Here is a 21657-nt window from a genome sequence, read left to right as displayed (position 1 = left end):
TGCCTCTTTTGTGTGTTCTGTAAAAAAAGACACTTAAACCTAATAGAACAGGATTTTCAATCCAATTTCAACCCTTTCAATTTGAATCAAAATTTACTCTAATCCATTTTATTGGTACTAGACTTCAGACTTCAACATGTGCTAATATTTGTGGTCTGTTGTGAAATTTAGACAACCCAACCGCAATACTTGGTGTGTTGAACATGTCAGGATTTTTTCTGACCTGATGGCCTCAGAGTCAATGTGGACGGGGGCAATGCGCTCCAGCAGGAACTTAACCATCTCCAGGAACGGGTTGGTGGGCTGTTTGGGGAACGTTAACTTCCGAGTGATCTCCCTCTGCACACAGTACAAACAGTACACCATTAACACCCACATTCATGGATTTATGCTGCATACACATTCACGCCAATGCTTGTATTACTGAATCTAGGACAACCCTCCTTAAAGTACGTTCATTTTTTACCCATGAAGGTGCACTCATATTACAGTTTTGTATTCCACTAACTAAAATTCAAACATGCCAGGTATTTAATAATAACGTGATAGCTCACTAACATTATGAGGGTAAAAACAAAAATAGAGGCTGCATGGTTTGCTCTGTTATGGTAAACCCGGGATATTGATTAGGTGTGCTTGTAGAAGCTTGTAGAAGCTATAGCATGTAAACATTTCATGCTAGTAAAATATTAATTGTGGGGAACAAATTTATGTAATTTTTTAAGTGACTGTACCTTCAAAATATAGATAAAATTAACCTTTTTCAGTAACTAAAGTCACACAAAACAAACACAGTCTCTGGGATTTAAAGCTACCGTGAGAGATTTTTGACTACTACAGTGTAGAACACAGGCTCAAAAACAAACTCACAGCATTGAGCTGTTTTTGTGGCCCATGTGTTAATAATGTCAACAGTCTGTCTGTGAGTGAGTGGGTATGCTAAATGGATGTGATCAGTATCCTCTCACCACACAGATCTCAGCCTGTTTGCAGGAGCAGGTCGGGCTGATGAGCGTCTCCAGCTGGACTCGGAGCTTCTCGTCCTCACCGAGAACCTGGTTGAACTTCTTCATGAAGTCCTGGGCCTTTCCAGCGTCTGGCAGATTCTCTGTAAACATAAAGCAGAGTTAAATTAATTATTGTCAGTCACATTAAATGGAATGAACCTTTACCTTTTAAGAAATGACAGAGCATGTGAATAGAAAAAAAAAAAAAAACAACAGCTCTTAAGCATGGACATTATGGCAGCGTCCTGTATATGTTTGTGTGGTTTCCAACTTACTGGCAATACTCATCAGCTTCCCAAACATGGCTGTGCTATTGGCCTCGGACTACCAGGGCAGAGAGAGAAAAAATATCATACATATGTTGGGACATTTGTATCAGAAGACATGGAGATGGTTAGATTTGTACGTAAGTGGGTGTTGTGTGTGTGTGTGTGTGTGTGTGTGTGTGTCTCAACTCACCACTGGCAGCTTGTGGAGGTCCAGCAGCTCTTTGACGAGGCTTCTGAGCATGTTCTGACACTTCCACATCTCATTCAGGGCCCTGAAAGCAAAGATCATTTACACCAAGAGAGAGGAGAAACAGGTGAGAGGAGCGGTGATAAAAAACACAGGGGACGATCAATATACTGTCGTTGTGATATATACTTATTGACATATTAGTGTGTTGTTTGTTTTCATGATGTATGTAGATTCTGTGTATTTTCTAAAGAAGTGTATTTATAAGCAAGTATACATTAAAACATACAGGTCAGTATTTATTTGTACAATCAAAAAATGTGTCTGTTTTTGCTGAAAGGAGTCAATAGCGCAGGTTTACTGACTTGACAGCATTTGTGTCCAGGCAGGCATACAGGTAGTACAGACACTTCATCTTCTCCTCTGTGTCAAGACTGTGAGGGACCATGTACTGAGCGAAGATCTTCTCTACTAATAACCTGTAGAAAAGAGGGGAGAGTTTACATGAATTATGATAAAAAGGAGAGAACAGCGGAATTAAGGAATCTGCAAAAATTTCACTGTACATTTGAAATTGACTTGCAGTAATTCTATCTAGATTGACAAAGCTCTGGACTAATATCACTGGTCTTACCTGGTCCATTTAGCATCTTTCCTATTATATATTAATCCAAGTTTCACAAATGCAGGTTTCAAAGAAATGTATTATACAACAGACACAAAGTACCTCAATCTTTTTGAAGACTAGTTAGTTGATTATATCAGTGGTTTCTCTAAATGTTTAGGCTGTTTCTCATGGCGACCTCTACTTAAGTCATGTTGCCAAGGGTTGAAATGTCCAAAACAGCTGTGTTGTTCTTTTCAACATTAAACTATTTATATATCTGTGTATATGCTCACTTGTCGTCGATGCTGTTCTGATAGTAGATGTGCAGCAGTTTGTCTTTGATCCAGCTGATCTTCTGGGCAGACTCTTTCCCGGCTTCGTGGTGCAGACAGTATTTCTTAAAAAGCTGAGCAAGGCCCATCATGGCCTCCTTACGCACACGCCACTATAGGGGGAGGGAGAAGAGGGAAGACAGACTTACATTAAGATGAGGAAAGACAATTTACATTTCTTCAAGTACGAAGAAAGCAAGGTGAACAAAGGTGTTAAGGGAAAATTCCCGTACTGTTGTGTACACTCACAGTCATAAGCAAATTAAAACTTTATGAGAATCTGCATGTTAATATGGGTGAGATGTGATTAAAGACACGTGTTAAGTGTCTCCAAGGTCCACGACAGCTGATAACCAGAGTGAATGAACAAAAAATTATAGTTGCTATAAAAATTTGAATGAATGACAGAAAGAGACGGCAAATGTGAAAGCCAAATCAATACGTCCATCTGCTACTACTACTACTCAAAATGCCATTTCCTACATGCCTATGATAATATCTGCACTACTGATGCATGTGTGAGTGCATATGTCTCACCCTCTTGTCTAAGGTCCTTTCCCGTACAAAGCCCAAAAGCTGGTCATTGACCAAGTTGAGGTCTTTCTTCCCGGCGTTGATAATAGTGACAATGACATCATGACGGATGGCTTCCTCTGGGTCATGGGAACGCACCTTCAAATACTCTGATTGCATAATAAAAAGGAGAAAGACATGTAACCACATTTTTGTTCATAGCAGAATGTGAAAGAAAGGACTGTATTAGTGGGGAGAGTAGAGTGAAGACGACACAGTGAGTCAGAAAAACTAAAACACAAGCAAAAGAGCACCTGTCAGGTCCCTGGCCAAGTCTGGGTGGTTCATAAGGCAGTGGCTGGCAAACTTTACACACTCTAGCCTGACTGGAACGTGGATGTCATTGAACCTGGAGAATAAACATAAGTTATACATAATGAAATCAACTGAATTATGCATCATAGTTGGAGAAAGCAGGTGAGCAAGTGTCTAAATTAAACTAAGCAAATGTTTCACTAGGAAGACTACTGTTCATTTGCACGCTGTCTTCTTGAAAATTCACACTTCCTGCACTGTCAATTCATACAATTTGTTAAAAGTGTTCCAATGATTCACTTTAACTGAGCCTCCATTAACCAATTATCTTAAGATTAACAGAATTCAAAACATTCCTTCACTGGGCTCCTTTCCCTTTCAATTTTCATTTCAGTGCTCAAAGACACGCTTCACCTCATCCACCTGATCAAGTACAGTTCAGATTCTTGTGCTCATTTTTCTGTTTCAATTGAAAATGTGTAAACTTCAAGAAAGAGGTCTCTTAAATCAGCAAATCATCTCCACATCTCAAGACTCTGCCAGGGGAAATTCCTACTCCGACTTCATGAGGCCTACTCTTGAAAACCCTTTGATATATATATCAAATCAATTGTATCACTTTTCTTTTAATTAGTCTCTCCTGATTGAACTGGATCAGCTTAAAGCATCACTTTGTGTGTGTGTCTGCATAGTGTTCATGTAACTCACCGTCCTAAGAAGCACTGCCACAGTGGTCTGTTCTGTGAGGCCAGCTCTGAGTCTTTGGCCCCAAACAACTTAGCTAGCAACCGTACAACAGCTAGACGCTCCTCGCCATCATTGCTCTGCAAACACAAAAACACATGTAAAATGCAAGATGCACTTTTGGAGCTCTTTTTCAAACTAATATTAATTTTATTCCTCCTCTCTCCCCTGATGCAAACAAAACAGTGAGACAGACTGTCAACCATCCCCATCTTGTGCTCCGATGAGGTACCTGCATAGCCTGTAGTACATTCGCATACAGCGCTGGGATGCACAAAGTGGTACTGCCACTGCCATAAGGAAAATTATATTTTTAAGTACGTCTGAATACTACTTTTCTCTGATCTCTCTTCAACAGATCAGAAAAACAAACATTCAAACATACATATTCATATTTGTTTACAGTCTGTTGTACACACAGAAGCAGCTACACAGAAGCAGTGTGATAGCTGCTCGGCAGAGCAGTCCTATAATGTGGTCATGGTGTCGCAACCCAAGAAACCATCAGGACTGTGTGGTTTTCTAGTGTTTTAGGGTGGCCCACAAACATGCAGGTTAGGCAAATTGGTGACTCTAAATTGCCCATATGTGTCAGCCCTGTGATTGACTGGCTACCTGTTCAGGGTGTACCCCGCCTCTCGCTGGGATTGGCTCCAGCTGCACGTGGGACAATTTTGCCTTCAGGGCATTAAGACAGCCTTTCTTTTTTCCCTAAACCTAACCAAGTAGTAAGCCTGTCTGGCAGAAAGCCCTGATGGCAAACTTCTCCCATGTGCGCTCCAGCCCTCCTCTAAGGATAAGTGGGTATACAGTGCATCTGGAAAGGATTCACAGTGCTTCACTTTTCCCACATTTTGTTATGTTACAGCCTTATTCCAAAACAGATTACATTCATTATTTTCCTCAGAATTCTACAAACAATAACCCCATAATGACAATGCGAAATAAGTTTGTTTGAAATCTTTGCAAAATAATTTAAAAAAAAAAAAAAAAAAAAAAGCACCTTTGGCACCAATTACAGCCTCAAGTCTTTTTGAGTATGATGTCACAAGCTTGGCACACCTATTTTTGGGCAGTTTCTCCCAGTCTTCTTTGCAGGACCTCTCAAGCTCCATCAGGTTGGATGGGGAGCATCGGTACACAGCCATTTTCAGATCTCTCCAGAGATGTTCAATTGGGTTCAAGTCTGCGATCTGGCTGGGCCACTCAAGGACATTCACAGAGTTGTCCCGTAGCCACACTTTGTTATCTTGGCTGTGTGCTTGGCAGGGCCGTCGTCCTGTTGGAAGATTAACCTTTGCCCCCAGTCTGAGGTCCAGAGCGCTCTGGAGCAGGTTTTCATCAAGGATGTCTTTGTACATTGCTGCATTCATCTTTCCCTCCATCCTGACTAGTCTCCCAGTTCCTGCCGCTGAAAAACATCCCCACAGCATGATGCTGCCACCACCATGCTTCACTGTAGTGATGGCATTAGCCAGGTGATAAGTGGTGCCTGGTTTCCTCCAGACATGATGCTTGCCATTAAGGCCAAAGAGTTCAATCTTTGTTTCATCAGACCATGTTTCTCATGCTTTGAGAGTCCTTCAGGTGCCTTTTGGCAAACTTCAGGCGGGCTGTCATGTGCCTTTTTACTGAGGAGTGGCCTCCGTCTGGCCACTCCACCATATAGGCCTGATTGGTGGAGTGCTGCAGAGATGGTGGTTCTTCTGGAAGGTTCTCCTCTCTCCACAGAGAAACGGAGCTCTGTCAGAGTGACCATCGGGTTCTTGGTCACCTCTCTGACTAAGGCCCTTCTCCCCTGATCGCTCAGTTTGGCCGGGCGGCCAGCTCTAGGAAGAGTCCTGGTGGTTCCAAACTTCTTCCATTTATGGATGATGGAGGCCACGGTGCTCATTGGGACCTTCAATGCTGCAGAAACTTTTATGTACCCTTCCCCAGATCTGTGCCTCAATACAATCCTGTCTCAGGGGTCTACAGACAATTCCTTGGACTTCATGGCTAGGTTTGTGCTCTGAAATGCACTGTTAACTGTGGGACCTTATATAACATAACAAAATGTGGAAAAAGTGAGGCGCTGTGACTACTTTCAGGATGCACTGTAGCTAATGGATGGATTTATTGTGGCACAAGTCTGTGAGTTCCATTTAACAATTTGCCTTAGTCATATGGCAAAGCTCGCTCTTAAAAATAAACATGTAAACATTGACTGTACATTAGTGTTCACTTGATTTTTCTTTACATTCCTGCATTTCCTGTTTTAAAGCATGAGTTGCCTGGGTTGTCTAGGATGTTTCACCAAAGATAACACACGACGATGGGCATCATTTTGCACTACTGAGAGGTTAACACAATTCAAGGTGAAACACAATGTGCATTAAAATCTGGCAGTTTGTCCACTGACCATCAATTTTGTCCTACAAATGATTTAACAATGACAAAATACAAAGTTACATCACTCCTAATAATCTTACACTATCTATAGTATGATCAATGTTAATGTTTTGAGCAAAGCATCAAGGGGAACTAATATTCTGTGATCTGAGGTGAGATGTTACCATTTCTGGGAGCGACTGTGTGTGTGTGTGTGTGTGTGTGTACTTGCAACATAGTGAGCACCGAAACAGGTGTTTTTCACCTACAGAGTGAGGACATTTTTGGAAAGTGAGGAAATTTTGGCTGGCCCTCACAACTTCAAAAGGGCTGTTTGAAGGTTAAGACTTGGTTAGGCTAGAATTAGATTATGGTTAGGGTGAGGGTAAGGGTTAGAGTTAAGCATTTAGTTGTGATGGTTGACGTTAGGGTAAGGGGAATGCATTATGTCAATGATGGTCCTCACAAAGATAGAAGTACAAGGATGTGTGTGTGTGTGTGTGTTGTGTTAACCTTAAGTTTGAATTCCAGCTGTGGCATGACAGAGGTGAGCAGCATAGGGTCGATGGCAAACAGTTCCTGAATGAGGTCAAAGACGTGCTCCGATAGGTCGCTGACTGATGACTTGCCCATCACTAAAACCTGATTAAAGAACTGAGGAAGGAAAAAAAAACACTGAGATAAATACTTAACTAAACAAGATGTACTGATAGACAGCAATTTATGTAGCAGAGTTTGAAAAACAAAAACACAGGCGCAAACTGAAAATGAATAAGTGCGACATGGAGGCTGCTACTCACGTTTGCAATGCATGTCTCTATGGTCTGGACGGTCCTCTTCAGCAGAGTCTTGGCAAGATCGTACGCTTGCTTATTCAGATTCTGTTCCAAGGAAAGATAAACACTGATTAGTTAGTTCAACTGACAGTGAACATATTACTCATACATTCACTGATACACAGAACTTCAAGCTTTTGGTCAGTCTCCAATATGACGGCAACAGAAACAGTGGTTGAGACATATACAATGCTCATTGTTGTCATTTTTTAAAACAGATTTTCATTAGGAAAATCTGTTCTTGCTCCAAAAAGACGCTTTTCATAATAGTTTAGAGTAACAAGGGTCCACTTCTGGTGAGGACAGCTCAGAATAGGTTTCCATTATTAGAAAGCAAAGAGGAAAATGTGAAGAAATCTCAAAGAAGCTGCTAATTTTCTGCAGAAGTCTCAAAAGTAATTAAAGAAAAAATGAACAGTTAAAACGACAGTGTTTGTGCTGCAAATGGTAATTTTATAATCTGATTTTAATCCAGAGTTTTGTCAAGTATGTTTTTTCCTCTGTTCCTCCCCTCATTTAATTTTCAAATTAAAACAAAGATAAAAAGATTTTACTTTTGAAAAACTAAATTACAAATAAAAACACAAATATGACAACACAGTCATATAATTATATCTGAAGATCTTTCTAAACGATAATACATATGGATGTGTTTGTGTGTGTCCTACCTTATGTGCAGGGATGAGGTTAATGAGGATGGTATCCAGCAGCTCCTGTGTGACTCCGTCTCCCTCCATGATGATGGAGCTCATCAGGTCCATCATGTGCATCTGCACCTTCTGGTTATGGCTGTTACTGGGGAGGAAGAGAAAAGAAAGACAGGGATATTTTGATCTCAAGTGTTACCTGATGAAACGGAAAGAACAAAAATCTAAAAAAAAAACTGAATCAATAATAAATCAAAAACAAAAGAATGGTTATTCATTGTAACCCTCTCTACACCTGGTGTTAAAATGGTTCCTAGTGGTAACTGAGATCATATCTATCCGTCTACATGTTTCTAGGTAAACAAAACATAACATTAAAGGGAGCTTATCTGATGATATTTCAGAATGTAGAGGAAAAAACAATGAAGGTATAAGATATGAAGAAAATTTACACAAAAAGACGCAGCAGCAGATAATAAGGAACTTACTTGATGACAGAGAAGAGCGTTTTGAAAAGCTGGATGAAGATCTCATTACAGTCCTCCAGTTCAAAGCATATATTGTATGACTTCACCCAGGCCAGATTCTAGTAAACCACATAAAGAAATGTTATTTCTTCATCAGCAATTTGTTGTACTGTCCCTTGAACCACAATTAACAAGTTTAGCCCCTCGTGGATTCTACCACATACATAAGCGCCTTACCTCCAGCAGGTAGAAGTATCTGTTGAACTGAGGGCTCTTGGTGTCTTCCAGTCCCTTTAGCTGTCTGGTGATGAACAGAAAGATGTCCTGGAGACAAGACAGGAAAACACTTGAGCATGTGATTAAGTTAATTGTTTTTACTGTATGTTAGTATTGGTGAGTACTCAAAAAAGAAAACAAGTGTCCTGTCAATCTCACAATACAGCAGATTTGACCAGAAAAAGCAGTGACAAAGTTTAATCACGATGGTTTGCAATGTCAACAAATATCCAGCTCAGGTAACATTAGAAATCTCACAGTGATGTTCACTGTGGTTTTGCAGGAAACACTTGTTAGATCGAGACGGCACTTTGACTTGGTAATCCTGCTGCAAATTCACCAATGTCTCTTAATTTATATATCAATTTTGTTGACTTTTAATGTCAGGAGTTCAGACCGAAATTCTACAATAAGACCAGTTTTTAGCACATTTTTTCGTGGAATTGCCAAAAGATGAGCCTGAATAAACTGAAGATGGCAGTCAGGGTCCCTCCTCCCTGACATATGATGTAAAATTCTATATTATTTTGTAACGTAATAGAATAGCAGATTGGTGAATGTTGTCAGTAAAACACACTATTACCTAGGAAGTAGTATAGACAGCGGTTTACATTAACCAAACAAATGCCTAGAGTTTTATTTTGCTCATGTTCGTGTTAATTAACTACAGCTCATAAAATCTGCAGACAGCAAAACTGAGAAGCTTGACCTGCCTTTGAAAACTATTCCCGTGAGGATAGTGCTTAGTTGCTTGATAGAGGATTTAATGCAGTCGTTCAGAGTCAGTTCCTAACCTTGAGTTTGTCGTGAGAGGTGTAGGGGGCCTCGGGAGCATAGATCCTGAAGATGTCAGCCAGACAGCAGGCCACCAGTAGCCGTACGTCTTTATTTGGGTTCCTGAGGAAGAACTCTGAGGCGAGGTGGAGTGCCAGGGCGAGATACTGCTGCTTCTCCTCTTCAGAGTCTTGATCCATGTCCATGTAGGTTTTCACCACCATCTGTGAAACAGAGCGACAAGGGAGGAAGGTAAGATGGGAAACATCTTGGGCAGGACAAAATTAAAATGAGTAAAGCAATTTGAATGTTTGACAGCTCTGCATTAAGAAAACAGAGCCTGAATCACAGTTTTTATTTGATGGTTTTCTATACTACCTTGTCTAGTGTTATCTAGACAATATTATCCATGGATGGACAGGATTTGGAAAGCCTCTTTTCATCTCCAGTATGAAATACTCAAATTTCAACAGCAGCACCTTTATGTGAGGTGGGTGTACCTGCATCTGCCACCGAGAGTGAGGCAAATAATAATAAAGTCATTAATTGTAACTGCTAGTTTCTGTTTAATTATTTTATACTGCTCTGTGGTTCATTTGCTCACAACCCTGTGTGTTACACAAACTGTGAAACTGTTTTTTAACCGAGAACACAAAAACAGTGCTAGCTTGAAAAGTGATTTTGACATAGTGGCCACAGCTGGAATTGCAGGTCATATGACACCCTCTGACTGAAAAAGACTTTTCCCCATCCACAATCATTACAAAAGCTTTTACACATACATCAAGGACTATGACACACACACACACATCAAAGACTGCTAGCACAGACACAATTTATAAACAAAGATTTAGCATCTATCTATTAATATAACATTTAACAGTAAATTTGTAATGTGTATGTGTAATTATGTTGCTATTACTGCTGTTTTCTGGTACTGCTTTTATTTATTTATTTTATTTTTACTACATTGGGAGAAGCCAATGAAAAATTTCATTGTACCTGAGTATAGCCTAATGAAAGATCATTCATTCCAAATTAACATTTGCAAAAGGATGAATAATTTTTCTGAGCTTCACAAACACTTTGAAACGACTCTTTATATTATCAAAATTTGAGCCATAAGATGGAGTAAAAAGTCTCAAACAGCCATATCAGTAAATCATTTGTGTACCATTCAAGTGTGCAAGGGGTCAGCAGGAAGCTACCTTGCTGAGCCAAAGGCCAGAAGGGCTTGCGTGCAACCTCGGCGTATGCGCCATGGGGGGAAAATCCCCTGCCATATCTAACAAAGAAACTTATTTTCAGGTGATTATATATTAATTAATGAAAACATTATAAAATATAAACATTATAAATATTATTAGAAATCGGTCGGCCGATATTGGCCTATCGCAGATATATTGGTATCGGTGTATATATTTCCCGATATGACCTGACATAAAACTGATTTCAGTATATTAAGCAGAAAGAAAAGCCTGTGTTTATATGCTGATGTCACTAAAAAGTTAATCTAGCAGAGTGTGCTGTCACTACAGTGGTGAGCAGCATAAAATCAGAGAGAAGAAGCAGCTCTCAAGAACTCACATCATAACTACAAAGTACAGCTGGTGTCAGGAAATGTAACATCCACCTCACTAATGGTTAAAACTATAAACCAGCACAAAAATGACAACTACCAACATAAACCACCATGTTCTGAACAGACACATTAAAAACACCAAAAAGTAACATTTGCATTTTGGAACATAAGGCAGCTAACTTAAACTGCTTTCAGCACTACGCAGTGCATGCTGGGAAATGTGGGCCATCGCTATGACTACAATACTCTCAGCACCGCGCAGCACAAGTAGTAGTGTAGTGCCCTGTGCACAGATGAGCAGACAGCGGAGTCAAAGGTGTGTTCACGGTAAGTTGCTAACTAGTTTGTGAAATACTTAGCTGGAAAGTTAATAAACAATGAACCCATCATTTCCCCCTTTCAATATAACTCTAATATAACCCTGTCCCTGACAACCGTCACGCCACAACTGTTTGCTGTGTTAGCGAGGTAGCTAGCCAGCTATAGTTTGTCAGTCAGCAGCAGATTGAAAGGTTAGCATCAGAGCATCTCTTCATCATTCTGCAGCTCAGCAGACGACGGTGCGTTGGTGGTTTGAGTCTGTTGAGTGTTGACTTCATGCTACGTTGTTACCTAGTAATAAATGATAATAATAATAATAATAAATAACGTCCCCATATTGAAGTCACAGGAGCCTGTTTTTTCACCGGATACGTTGAACGTTTCCCCTGAACGTTTAAGCAGAGGCGCTGTTTGTTTCTCTCTCGACTCGGCAGCAGCGAACCACCAACTTAGAGGTACTTGTACTTGCTGCTACTTCAGAAATTGACTGATACTGACCAGTGCTTATGTTTATTTAGCTATTTATTTTATTTTTATTTATTCTTTATTTTCTCAGTGTTTATTTCTAGAATTGGTTGACAATGTATATGTTAAATTATTTAACATGTTTAAGAATATTTAACTTAAATATTCTTTAATAAAGTTATTTTATTTATTTATTTTTTAAAGAAAGCAGCCTTCTGAGTAGCTTTGCATAAGCATATCGGTGCACAATCCACATAGAAAAGTCTATTTTCATTCCAGCTCAAAAACTTCACTATATCGGCCGCCATATCAGTAATCAGTGAATGTTTCCCCTCTAAAATCGGTATCAGCCTCAAAAATCCCATAGCAGCCGGGCTTTAAATATTATATTCCATTTTTGCCAATAGCTCCTCTTAAATGTTACACACTGGACATTTGAATCATATACACAGCATATTGCAGATCCTAAATTAATTTATTCTTGTTGAAAATGACAATTTTCCAGTGTTTATGGGGGCTGACTTTTAATTTCCCTTTGCCCATATGGATTATATCATAGCAAACAAATAAGGCCCAAGGTTAAAATGACAGGAATTATTGTCCATTAATATTTCATTAAAGAATTTTTCTATGTTAAACATGTACACTACTGTCTCAAGAGGTTGTACGCAGACCAACCTTATCCAACATCTCAGGTGTTATGGATAGGCGCCATGCTTTAAACTACTACTTTCTCTATGAGAGTGATGAGTAAGTGTGTATGAGAGAGAGGTGAAGCAGAGCAGTGGAGCTCACTAAACAAGCCAGGCAGCTAGCGGGATGGGGGATGGGCCAACGGCTCAGAGCACCACACTCACTCCTACACACACACACAAACATGCACACACCAACCCTCCGCAGTTCTTAGCTGAAACAGTCACAACCCAGCCGATGAAGGCTTTCTACACAGAGACGAGTGTGTGGGCCTGTTGAGCTGTGGAGTATATGTGCATCTCTGCACCAGCAATTTATTGTAGTTTATTTAGACATAATTTTAGCTCAGTCTGAAAATATATGTGACCTGTTTTCAAATGGCTGCTGAGGCAAAGTCTGAAACTCTACAACAGTTGTGCTGCTTCTGCTAAATGTTTACCTGAAATTAAGCCACAATATAACCCTGTAATTCATGCAAGCAGCTCTGATAACATCTAATAAGCCATAAACAGACAATCATTTCCTTCCCCTGGGTGGAGTCAAAAATGTTACTTTTTGTCCCTCTTCCTTCATATCATTCAGTTTAGTCAGGGTTTGAACCCTTCGGCTGCAAACAGACATTAGCACCACATGAAAAGAAATCCAGGCCTCCCCATTCATTTCAACGTGACAAGCACAGTGGAGTACTGGTGTAGCAGGCTCCAGCAAAACAACAGTCTAGAAAAAATGTAGAGTCTGGCTAAAAAAAACATAATGTCATGTCATCTGGCAAAAAATAAAAAATAAAATAGGTGCAAGCACACAATCCTGGTACATTACTTTGGAAAATAAATAGGGCAATTCTCCTTACCTGGCAATCAGCGCCAAGGGGGATAAAATTGTTGCTGTGATAACTAAATTACTTCCTCTGAGTTTTGACGCCCGAAGCAACAAACCCCACCAACACAGTGCTGTTTTTGGTCTAAACACCTGGTTTGATTAAAATCAACATGCAATCACTATATTATACAGTGAAAGTAGAACAAGCTTAACATACTATTAAATGGAACTAGATTGTGTGCAAAGTGAGATGGAAGCATCTTTCTTAGTCTTATTATTGCCATTTTGGGAAATAGACTTATTACTTATTCTTATTTGCTTTCTTGAGTTAGATGAGAAGATAGATACCACTCTCATGTCTGTATGGTAAATATGGAGCTACAGCCAGCAGCCGGTTAGCTTAGCACAAAGACTGGAGGTAAGCAACTAGCCTGGCTCTGTCCAAAGGTTACAAAACACACCTACTAGCACCTCTAAAGTTCACTAATTAACATAAGTTATATCATGCTTCTTTAATCCATACAAAAACAAAAGGGGAAGCGGTTTTACAGGGGATTACATGGGCACTATTTTCTTGGCCAGGTACAGCAACTTCCTGGAGTCTCTGCTGGTTGCCTGGCAACCTCACGGTGACGACAAGACACCAGCAGGCTGCTGCTTCGTATTTACAGACATGAGAGTGGTATTGATCTTCTTATCTAACTCTCAGCAAGAGCAAGGCTATTATCAACGTGTTGAACTATTCCTTTAGCTAAAGGAACAGTTTTTGCCTCTGAGAAATTAATGTGGTTTCAAACAGTCATCTCTACAATACACAGTCAGATCAAGTAGATGTTGTGTCCTGATTCCTCATCCTCCCTTCTGTTTTTGTACAGTGCTTTTCATTGATAGATCAGTGAGTACATGACCAGCTTGTGCTGGTGAAAATACTTTGCCACTGGGTAGGCTCAGTTAGCTATTACCCTTTCAAAATTATAAATACCCTTATTTGGCCTATTTCACCAGCAATTTGAGCTCTGATGACAGTATGATGTTACCAGTTAAACAGTTTCAACTCATAAAAGATGCGAGAGCAGCATATTTCTCTGGCCTGATCAATAATAACAAGTATGACCCTAGATTTTTGTTCAACACTAAGTTTCTAAGTTTCTTTGTTGGCAAGATCATTGGTCTCAGATCACATTTCAACCCTGACATTTATCACTCTGATCAAGTCACCTGCCCTATTCTGATGTCTGAGTTCAACCCTATTTTGATCCAAGATCGCTCTGATATAGTTTCTCATATGTGTCCATCATCCTGCCCTACTGATATAACCCCTAATAAAGAAATTAAAATTTAAGAAATTAAAAGAGGTCCTGCCTGTCATTGCCCCTTGTCTTCTCTCTATTGTCAATCAATCTCTCTCCACTGACAGCCAGTGTCTTCCCCCTCCTCAAAAAACTCTCCCTAGATACAACCATTTTAGCTACCTACACGCCCATACCCAAACTTCCTTTCATTGCTAAAGTTCTGGAAAAAGTTGTCACTCACCAGCTTCTTCTATCGGCCGCCTTTGACACCACTGATCCTGATGCAATTTTAATTGATAGATTATTAAACTGGATTGGTATCTCTGGAACTGCACTCAAATGGTTTTCCTCATACTCGTCTGACAGACACTTCACTGTTAACATTAACAATTACATGTCTTCCTCCGCTCCTCTCTTATGAGGGGTCCCACAAGGGTCGATCCTTGGACCTATTCTGTTTTCACTGTATATGCTACCTCTGGGTCATCCGCTTGACTTCTCCAGTGGTGTATCTTACTATTGCTATGCCGATGACACACTCCTTTACTTCTCAGTTAAACCCAATTACCTCAATAACCTTACCACCCTTCATTAGGGTTCAAAATTAACTCCCGCCAAGTGCCAAATGCGGGCGAGCCAAATGTTTGGCGAGTAAATCTCGGAAGGCTATCGGCCACACTGGCAGGTAAATGTTTGAACCAAAAGAGTCATGTAATAAACTATGCTGAGAGTTTCTACAGCGTTTTGGTGTCATTTACGGGCACGCTGCTTCTGTCCTCTGCTGTGTCGGAGTTTGACACACACACACACACACACTACCATGTGTGTTTTTACACACGTCTAAACAGTGGCGCAAAACCGAGCGTATCAAGCGCTCCTAGTTTCGTGGCACTGTTTTCCAGTACGGGACATCAGATACTCCGCTAAACTATGACTTGCCACCGGTCTGCTGCTGCAACCTGGTATCTCTAATAAGTGTGTAATACACACGCCGGTCCACCGTGGCAGTGTCACATTTTCAACACGTTCTCATTCTGTGGTCAAGTTAGCAATAATAAATATGCAACGTCCGGTTAGACTTTCAAAATAAAGCTTGCTGAGAAACATTTCAGGTGACGGCTGCAGTTTTGTTAGGTTTAGGCACCAAACCTACTTGGTCAGGTTAAGGAAAAGATCAAGGTTTGGGTTAAAATAACTACTTCCTTATTACAATCAATGTTGATTATTGGTTTCACATGGGACATGAACACCGGTCTCCTGTGTGAAAGTTCTGTGTTTGACCCATTACATTTTGATTTGATCCTTAAGTACATTTAATAGCTTAATACTTCAGTAGAATTTTGAGATCAAGACTTCTTGAGTTGCATTCAGGCTTGAATTGATTAACCTTTGATCAACATATTAAAATTTTTTGCTTCAAATTTTGCTCTGGCCTCTTCTTTAAGTTTGTATTCAACATAATACCTTATTATCTCAATGACATGTACTGAGACAAATGTATATGAGACACAAAAAGGCAATTTATATTTATAATTTGGGCCGGTAAAAAATATGCTTGGCCCGTGGAATTTTTCATCTACCAGTCCACTTGGCCGGGAGTGAAAGTTAATTTCGGACACTGCCCTTAATGACTGCCTAGTTTCTGTTACAAACTGAATGTCTCATATTTTCCTCCATCTCAACTCTGACAAAACTGAGGTCTTGTTTCTTTGACCAGGAGAAATATTGCAAAAATCAAACCTATGTTATCAGCCAAAAACATGGAATTAATAATCTAAGTACATAATCTTTTCTTGTTTAGACTACTGTAACTCCCTCTTTACTTGCATTACTCAGTCCTCTCTAGCCCGTCTTCAATTAGTGCAAAATGCAGCAGCGAGACTATTAACAAAAACTAGTCGTTGGTCCCACATCACCCCAGTTCTTGCCTCCCTTCATTGGCTTCCAGTAAAACACAGAATCGATTTCAAAATCTTACTAATCACATACAAGGCCTTGCATGGCCTGGCCCCTGCATATATAGCAGAGTTGCTGACCTATTCAAGCTCTCGGCTTAGAAGAGAAGTGCAGCATAGAAGTGTTTTATCTGTCCCCTGTTAATATTTTAAATCCAGAGGTGACCATGCTTTTTTTGGTTGTAGCTCCTAAACTCTGGAAAAGCCTTCCCCATTCCATCAGATCTGCTGAATCTGAAGTTTGTTTTAAGCAGAAAGCTGAAAACTAATTTCTATAGGTTAGCCTTTTTATACTCTGTTTGCCTTTAGTTTTATTTATTTTTGTCATATGCTTTAATATCTGTCTATATATCATGCACGCATGCGTATGTATGTATGTATGTATGTATTTATTTTATCCTATGTGTGAAGCACTTTGTAACTGTTTTAAAAAGTGCTATATAAATAAAATTATTATTAAAATTACAGTTCATATTGTTAAACACTGCATTAAGTCGAAATCTTTAACACACAGCTAATGTTCAGGTGTACAATCAGTGTTTCCCTAGACGTGTGTGAATCTTCAATTCTGATTCTTGGTGTCAGGATTCGATTCAGAATCTATTCTCCACTGAAATGCAATTTACAACATAACTGGCAGTTAAGCTAACTGGTCTTGATGAAGGTCAGTATCTGTGGCTTTTGAAATAAAAGTCTGTGGACTGAGTTATTTTCTTCACCCGACCAGTGTTGGCTGAAGTTTTGTAAAGTGTTAAAGTGTGTGTTGGTTAGCCAACTTGTTTGCTAGAGCTGAAGTACGGTGAGCTGCTTCACTAACGTTAGTCTCTGGGTGATGGAGTACAAAGTATTCACAAAATACTTCACCTTCATCTTGCAAAGCTATTTATTAAGTTATTAAATCCAAAATGCGCCAAAACGCATGCCTTACTACAAGATATCTGTAGTGTATGTATGCTGTAAACAATATGGTGCACTGTGCCCTCGCAGGTGGGTTCCGCCAACATAAAGTTATTAATGTACAAAAATCTATTTTTGGCATTTGTCAATCGATTAGGAATCATGGAGGATAACAATTGAGATTCTTACGTGAATATTTCCCCCCACCCCTATTTCCCTACAATGAAGAGTAGGTGGCCCCATCCACTCATCTCCACTACCCACCAACTAATCATCATTAAAAATCAGGCAATTGGCAGGTTTTGATTTGGGTTGACTTTCCTTTTCCTGCATTGGCCATGAGGGTGCATATTATCAAATGTTTTTTAAAACTATTTTGCCCCTAGAGCAAATGCATTCCACCACATATTTATCTTTCAATTCAAAACAAACAACAGTAAACTCCTAATTACTGCAAAAAAAGGTGTACGCTCCAACATGTTTTCAAAATAGTAGTCTGTAGTAGGGATGGGACGATATACAATATTATCATGGATCGGAATAAAAAAAAACCCCACTGTTGATCGTGGTAAATTTCCATTATCGGGATAATTGTGAATCGGGATAATAGTAAATATCCTCATGTGAGTGACAGCTGAAAAAGCTGTCTAGCTCGCTAACGTAGTCCTATATTGATTTCCTGATTTATTTTGAATTGCCATGGTTTGGCACGTCTCACTCTCTAGGCCACAAGGCTAGCAGTACTGTTTAATGACAGAATAGTGCCACAGTGTTGTTCAGGGTTTTTTTTTTTTAATTATTTGTTTTTAACTAAAACTGGTCCAAAGTGGGACAGTTTGACTCTATGCCACAATTCCAGTTGGACTTTATTTTTGTTAAAGGAAACTAAATGAAAACTGTGACCAACCTGGTGATATATGGACTCCCTCAGAACTGAAACCCTGCAATGTCACATATGCAGTGAGGTTTTGACCTACCAAAGGCATCAGACCAAACTATAGAATGACTGGCGATGAAAATAACTGAATAGCTTGGACATCAACCTTACATAAAATAAGCTGTCTACTGGCTAATGGCCCTGCTGGCAGTACAACGCAAATCTTAAATCTCTTCCACCAAACGATTGGCTAGATTACTGCACATGCAATTGGTGTCAGTCTTTCCAACTCTCAGCAGTATACAGCAGAGGTTAAATGGATCTGTAAACATCTGTCTTGCACAGTCAACAACCTGCCATTCAGCACATTTGTCCAGCTTGCCAAGGCCAAGAGTTGTGTGCTTTGTGGTCACAATGCTTCTCTATAAAAGTTCTAGGATGTCAGGAAACCATTTCAGTATTAGTGTAGTAAACAATCTAATGTGATTAAGAAGAGTCACAGGATCCCTGTAAACACGATGCACAGATGCCAACTTTGAAACTGCTGTGGGTTTGAAGTGTGGGGGAAGGGGAGGGTGGATATTAGGATGCAGTGTGAGAGGGTTTAAAAACCATGTTTTAAGCAGCTATAATGCATTTCATTCATAATAAATATATCAAATGACAATGTGAAGGGTGTCACTCGTAGTGATGAACCTACAGAGAATTATCACCTGAATCTGTAGCTCCCCTCGGCTTTAAAAAGCTTTATAGTTAGTTTCAGTTTCATTGTTTAGCTGTTCGGCCCACAACTTTACTGTTGTGTTTCACTCTCATGGCGTTGTTTTCAGCAGCAGCAGAAAGCTGCTTTCAGTGAAAAGCTCTAAAAACCCACTGTACACTCCCTGCTCAGCACCAAACAGCAGACAGACATAGTTAGCGACTAGCTGGTGAACACAGTGGAGCATTTAGCAGCTAAAGAGTTGGTAGGGACCAAAAACAGAACTAAGAGAGTGAATACTGGACTTACATTTGCCAGGTGGCCAAAAACATGACTCCAAATGAATAATAATGTTTAAAAAAGGGGTGGGTGATATGGTCGAAATCAATCAATCACAATATTGTTGCGAGAAAAAAAAAAGATAATAATAAATATATATATACACACACACACACACACACGGGACACATTAATGGAAAAACCTGAATAAAAGAGTGGATAAATATATCAAATGCAGATGCGTCCATGCACCAGGGCTCCCTGAATGGTTTGTTGAGTATAAAAATTATGTGAATAAAATGCTACATCCTTTACAGTCACCAGATCTCAACCTAGTTGAACACCTATGCACAATTTTGGACCAATGCGCAAGACAATGCTCTCCACCACCATTTCCATAAAACCAAATGATATAATATAAACTTTAATCTTAAAATCTATTTAGTGATGTCTGGCTATGTTTGTTTTTCTTTCCATCTGCTGTACTCAGGCCTCTTGTAAAAGAGATCTTGATCTCAATGATATTACTTGATTAAATAAAGATGGAATATATAAATGAGGAATATCTTGTGGAGGAATGGCATTCATCCCTCCAACAGAGTTCCACAGACTTGGCGAGGAGCACTGAAGCTGTTCAGGAGGTTCGTGGTGGCCTGACCATACCAAGACACTTCATATTGGGTTTCCTTTAATTTGTCACCCATCTGTATATACCGGTATGTCAGTATGACCGTTTCTTTGAAAAAGGACTAAATGCAAACATGCGTCCCCGTTTTGTTCCCTTGCAGTAAAAATAGCTTCAGTGTGTTGCTTTTCTTGTGTTGACATTTTGGGATCATCCCATTTTATAAGATGAAATTCTGAAAAAGTTAAGAGACTTCAATACTTAGCATCTCCTGTGTCATGTCACACTCAAGTCCAACAACACCATAATAACTCTGGTAGTGATGACATGCATATGAGTGTTGTTTACATATTGAGATCTCAACAAAAAGACAGAGGACTGGGAAAAGAGCCTACCATAAGAGAAGAAAGGCCTCTTATGAGTTAATATACAGTAGTTCACAAAGTTAGGAGGATTTTGGCATTGTGCCAGGGGCTGGACACTGATAAATGAGGTTATGGCTTGCCGAAAACGTATCTTGACAGCAAGAAACCCCAACAACATACCTTCAATCGTTTGACCACCTCATCGTTGCTGATTTTGTCCGTAATCTCCTTCACTCCGGGAGGATAGGTGATCTTTCCTTCCCCCGCCGGTTTCTGCTGTTGCGGGAACTCCATGCTTGTTGATGTATGGTCCACACGGTCTTCTACTGGCCTCTATGGGTCAGAAAACAAAAGTTCAACACAACCATGCTACCGCACTTATCAAAACCTCGTTTTAAGCATCATTCTCATTTGCCAACCATACGTTTTGCCCGCTAAAATTGATAACACCGCACCTGTATATTTAACGATATTCTAATCCAGAAAACTTTTCGGACAGAAAGCAAACATTAAACCAGAATTGTGCATATTATTAGCCTGCATGCTAAAACACCCCAGCTAAACATCAGCTCCATATTTTACGAAAATTTCTCATCAAACATCGCATAGCTACAGAAACAAGCTCAACTGCTATTCCGGTAACCTTACAGCTATTTGAACCGCTAACTTGTTAGAAAACCACTTTAAAAATAACACGAGAGCAGCCGGTGTATGTCTACTGTCATACAGGTTATCAAATTAGCTAGCTAGCTAGTTGCAGTGCAAACATCATTGGCTAGCGGCTAGCATTTTGCGGGAAGGAAGTAACAGCTAATGTTAGCAGCGAGCGGCTAATACACGTTAGCTGTGCTAGATAACTGGTTAGCCTACTTTTGCTAGCCTAGGCCGCAAACTATTCAGGTACCCATCACATCTCCAGCTACAGACATTCACAGAGGAAGTGAAGTCTCCTATCATCTATGCCTAAAATAGCCATGCTCGTGGTCAGTTCCTGTGGTTTACAACAAATACAACTACTTTGTGAAGTTTAAAAATGAAGCTAATTTACTTGTTACTGTCTTTTTTCAACTTCAACGCATCGCTCCGTACTGCCGCTAGTTTACAGGCGAAGAAGGGCTGCTACCGTCGCCCTGAGCCCTCCTCTCTCACCACCAACTTGCCCTCACAGATGATTTTGAACACCCTAACAAATGCAAAATGAATCTATTTTCAAACATACAACTACGACCACAACCGCGGGATATTTGCCAAGCGTTTCCTCGTTAGTATTTACCTCTCAAGTGGGCTGTTTTAATTCATTGGTCTGACACAGGTTGGGTTTAGTTTTCGGCACAAAGCTCTCTGTCCGTTCAGTCAGTGTGTGAAGGCTGGGTGCAAAGCGCCCCCCTCGGTCTCGCAGGAGTACTGCAGCACCAAATACATGGCGGGAGTGGTAGTCAGACA

At 40.0% G+C, this 21657-nt stretch overlaps 1 protein-coding gene across 5 annotated transcripts in view; it reads right to left on the bottom strand.

The window, feature by feature from the left end:
- pds5a (PDS5 cohesin associated factor A) overlaps positions 1–21657 on the bottom strand; it is a 30686-nt gene extending 9029 nt beyond the window's left edge. The window contains exons 1-17 of one of the 5 annotated variants that reach the window (XM_044191129.1): positions 21488–21657; positions 20395–20547; positions 9365–9568; positions 8532–8618; positions 8316–8413; positions 7849–7975; positions 7145–7225; positions 6858–6998; positions 3939–4054; positions 3230–3324; positions 2940–3085; positions 2364–2515; positions 1829–1942; positions 1467–1548; positions 1283–1331; positions 969–1108; positions 224–339 (exon numbers count right to left, since the gene is read on the bottom strand). In XM_044191129.1, the coding sequence (XP_044047064.1) occupies positions 224–339; positions 969–1108; positions 1283–1331; positions 1467–1548; positions 1829–1942; positions 2364–2515; positions 2940–3085; positions 3230–3324; positions 3939–4054; positions 6858–6998; positions 7145–7225; positions 7849–7975; positions 8316–8413; positions 8532–8618; positions 9365–9568; positions 20395–20508 (1862 nt within the window). In that variant the 5' untranslated portion in view covers positions 20509–20547; positions 21488–21657. Of the gene's footprint in view, positions 1–223; positions 340–968; positions 1109–1282; positions 1332–1466; positions 1549–1828; positions 1943–2363; positions 2516–2939; positions 3086–3229; positions 3325–3938; positions 4055–6857; positions 6999–7144; positions 7226–7848; positions 7976–8315; positions 8414–8531; positions 8619–9364; positions 9569–20394; positions 20548–20669; positions 20899–21084; positions 21206–21262; positions 21420–21487 lie in introns of those variants that run through there. The other 4 variants (XM_044191130.1, XM_044191128.1, XM_044191132.1 and 1 more) reach the window with 4 other exon arrangements.

Source organism: Siniperca chuatsi, linkage group LG3 (genome assembly GCF_020085105.1).
Source record: "Siniperca chuatsi isolate FFG_IHB_CAS linkage group LG3, ASM2008510v1, whole genome shotgun sequence".
NCBI classification, from domain to species: domain Eukaryota; kingdom Metazoa; phylum Chordata; class Actinopteri; order Centrarchiformes; family Sinipercidae; genus Siniperca; species Siniperca chuatsi.
The sequence above is the reverse complement of the archived record's forward strand: the minus strand, read 5'-3'. Positions and strand labels throughout refer to the sequence as shown.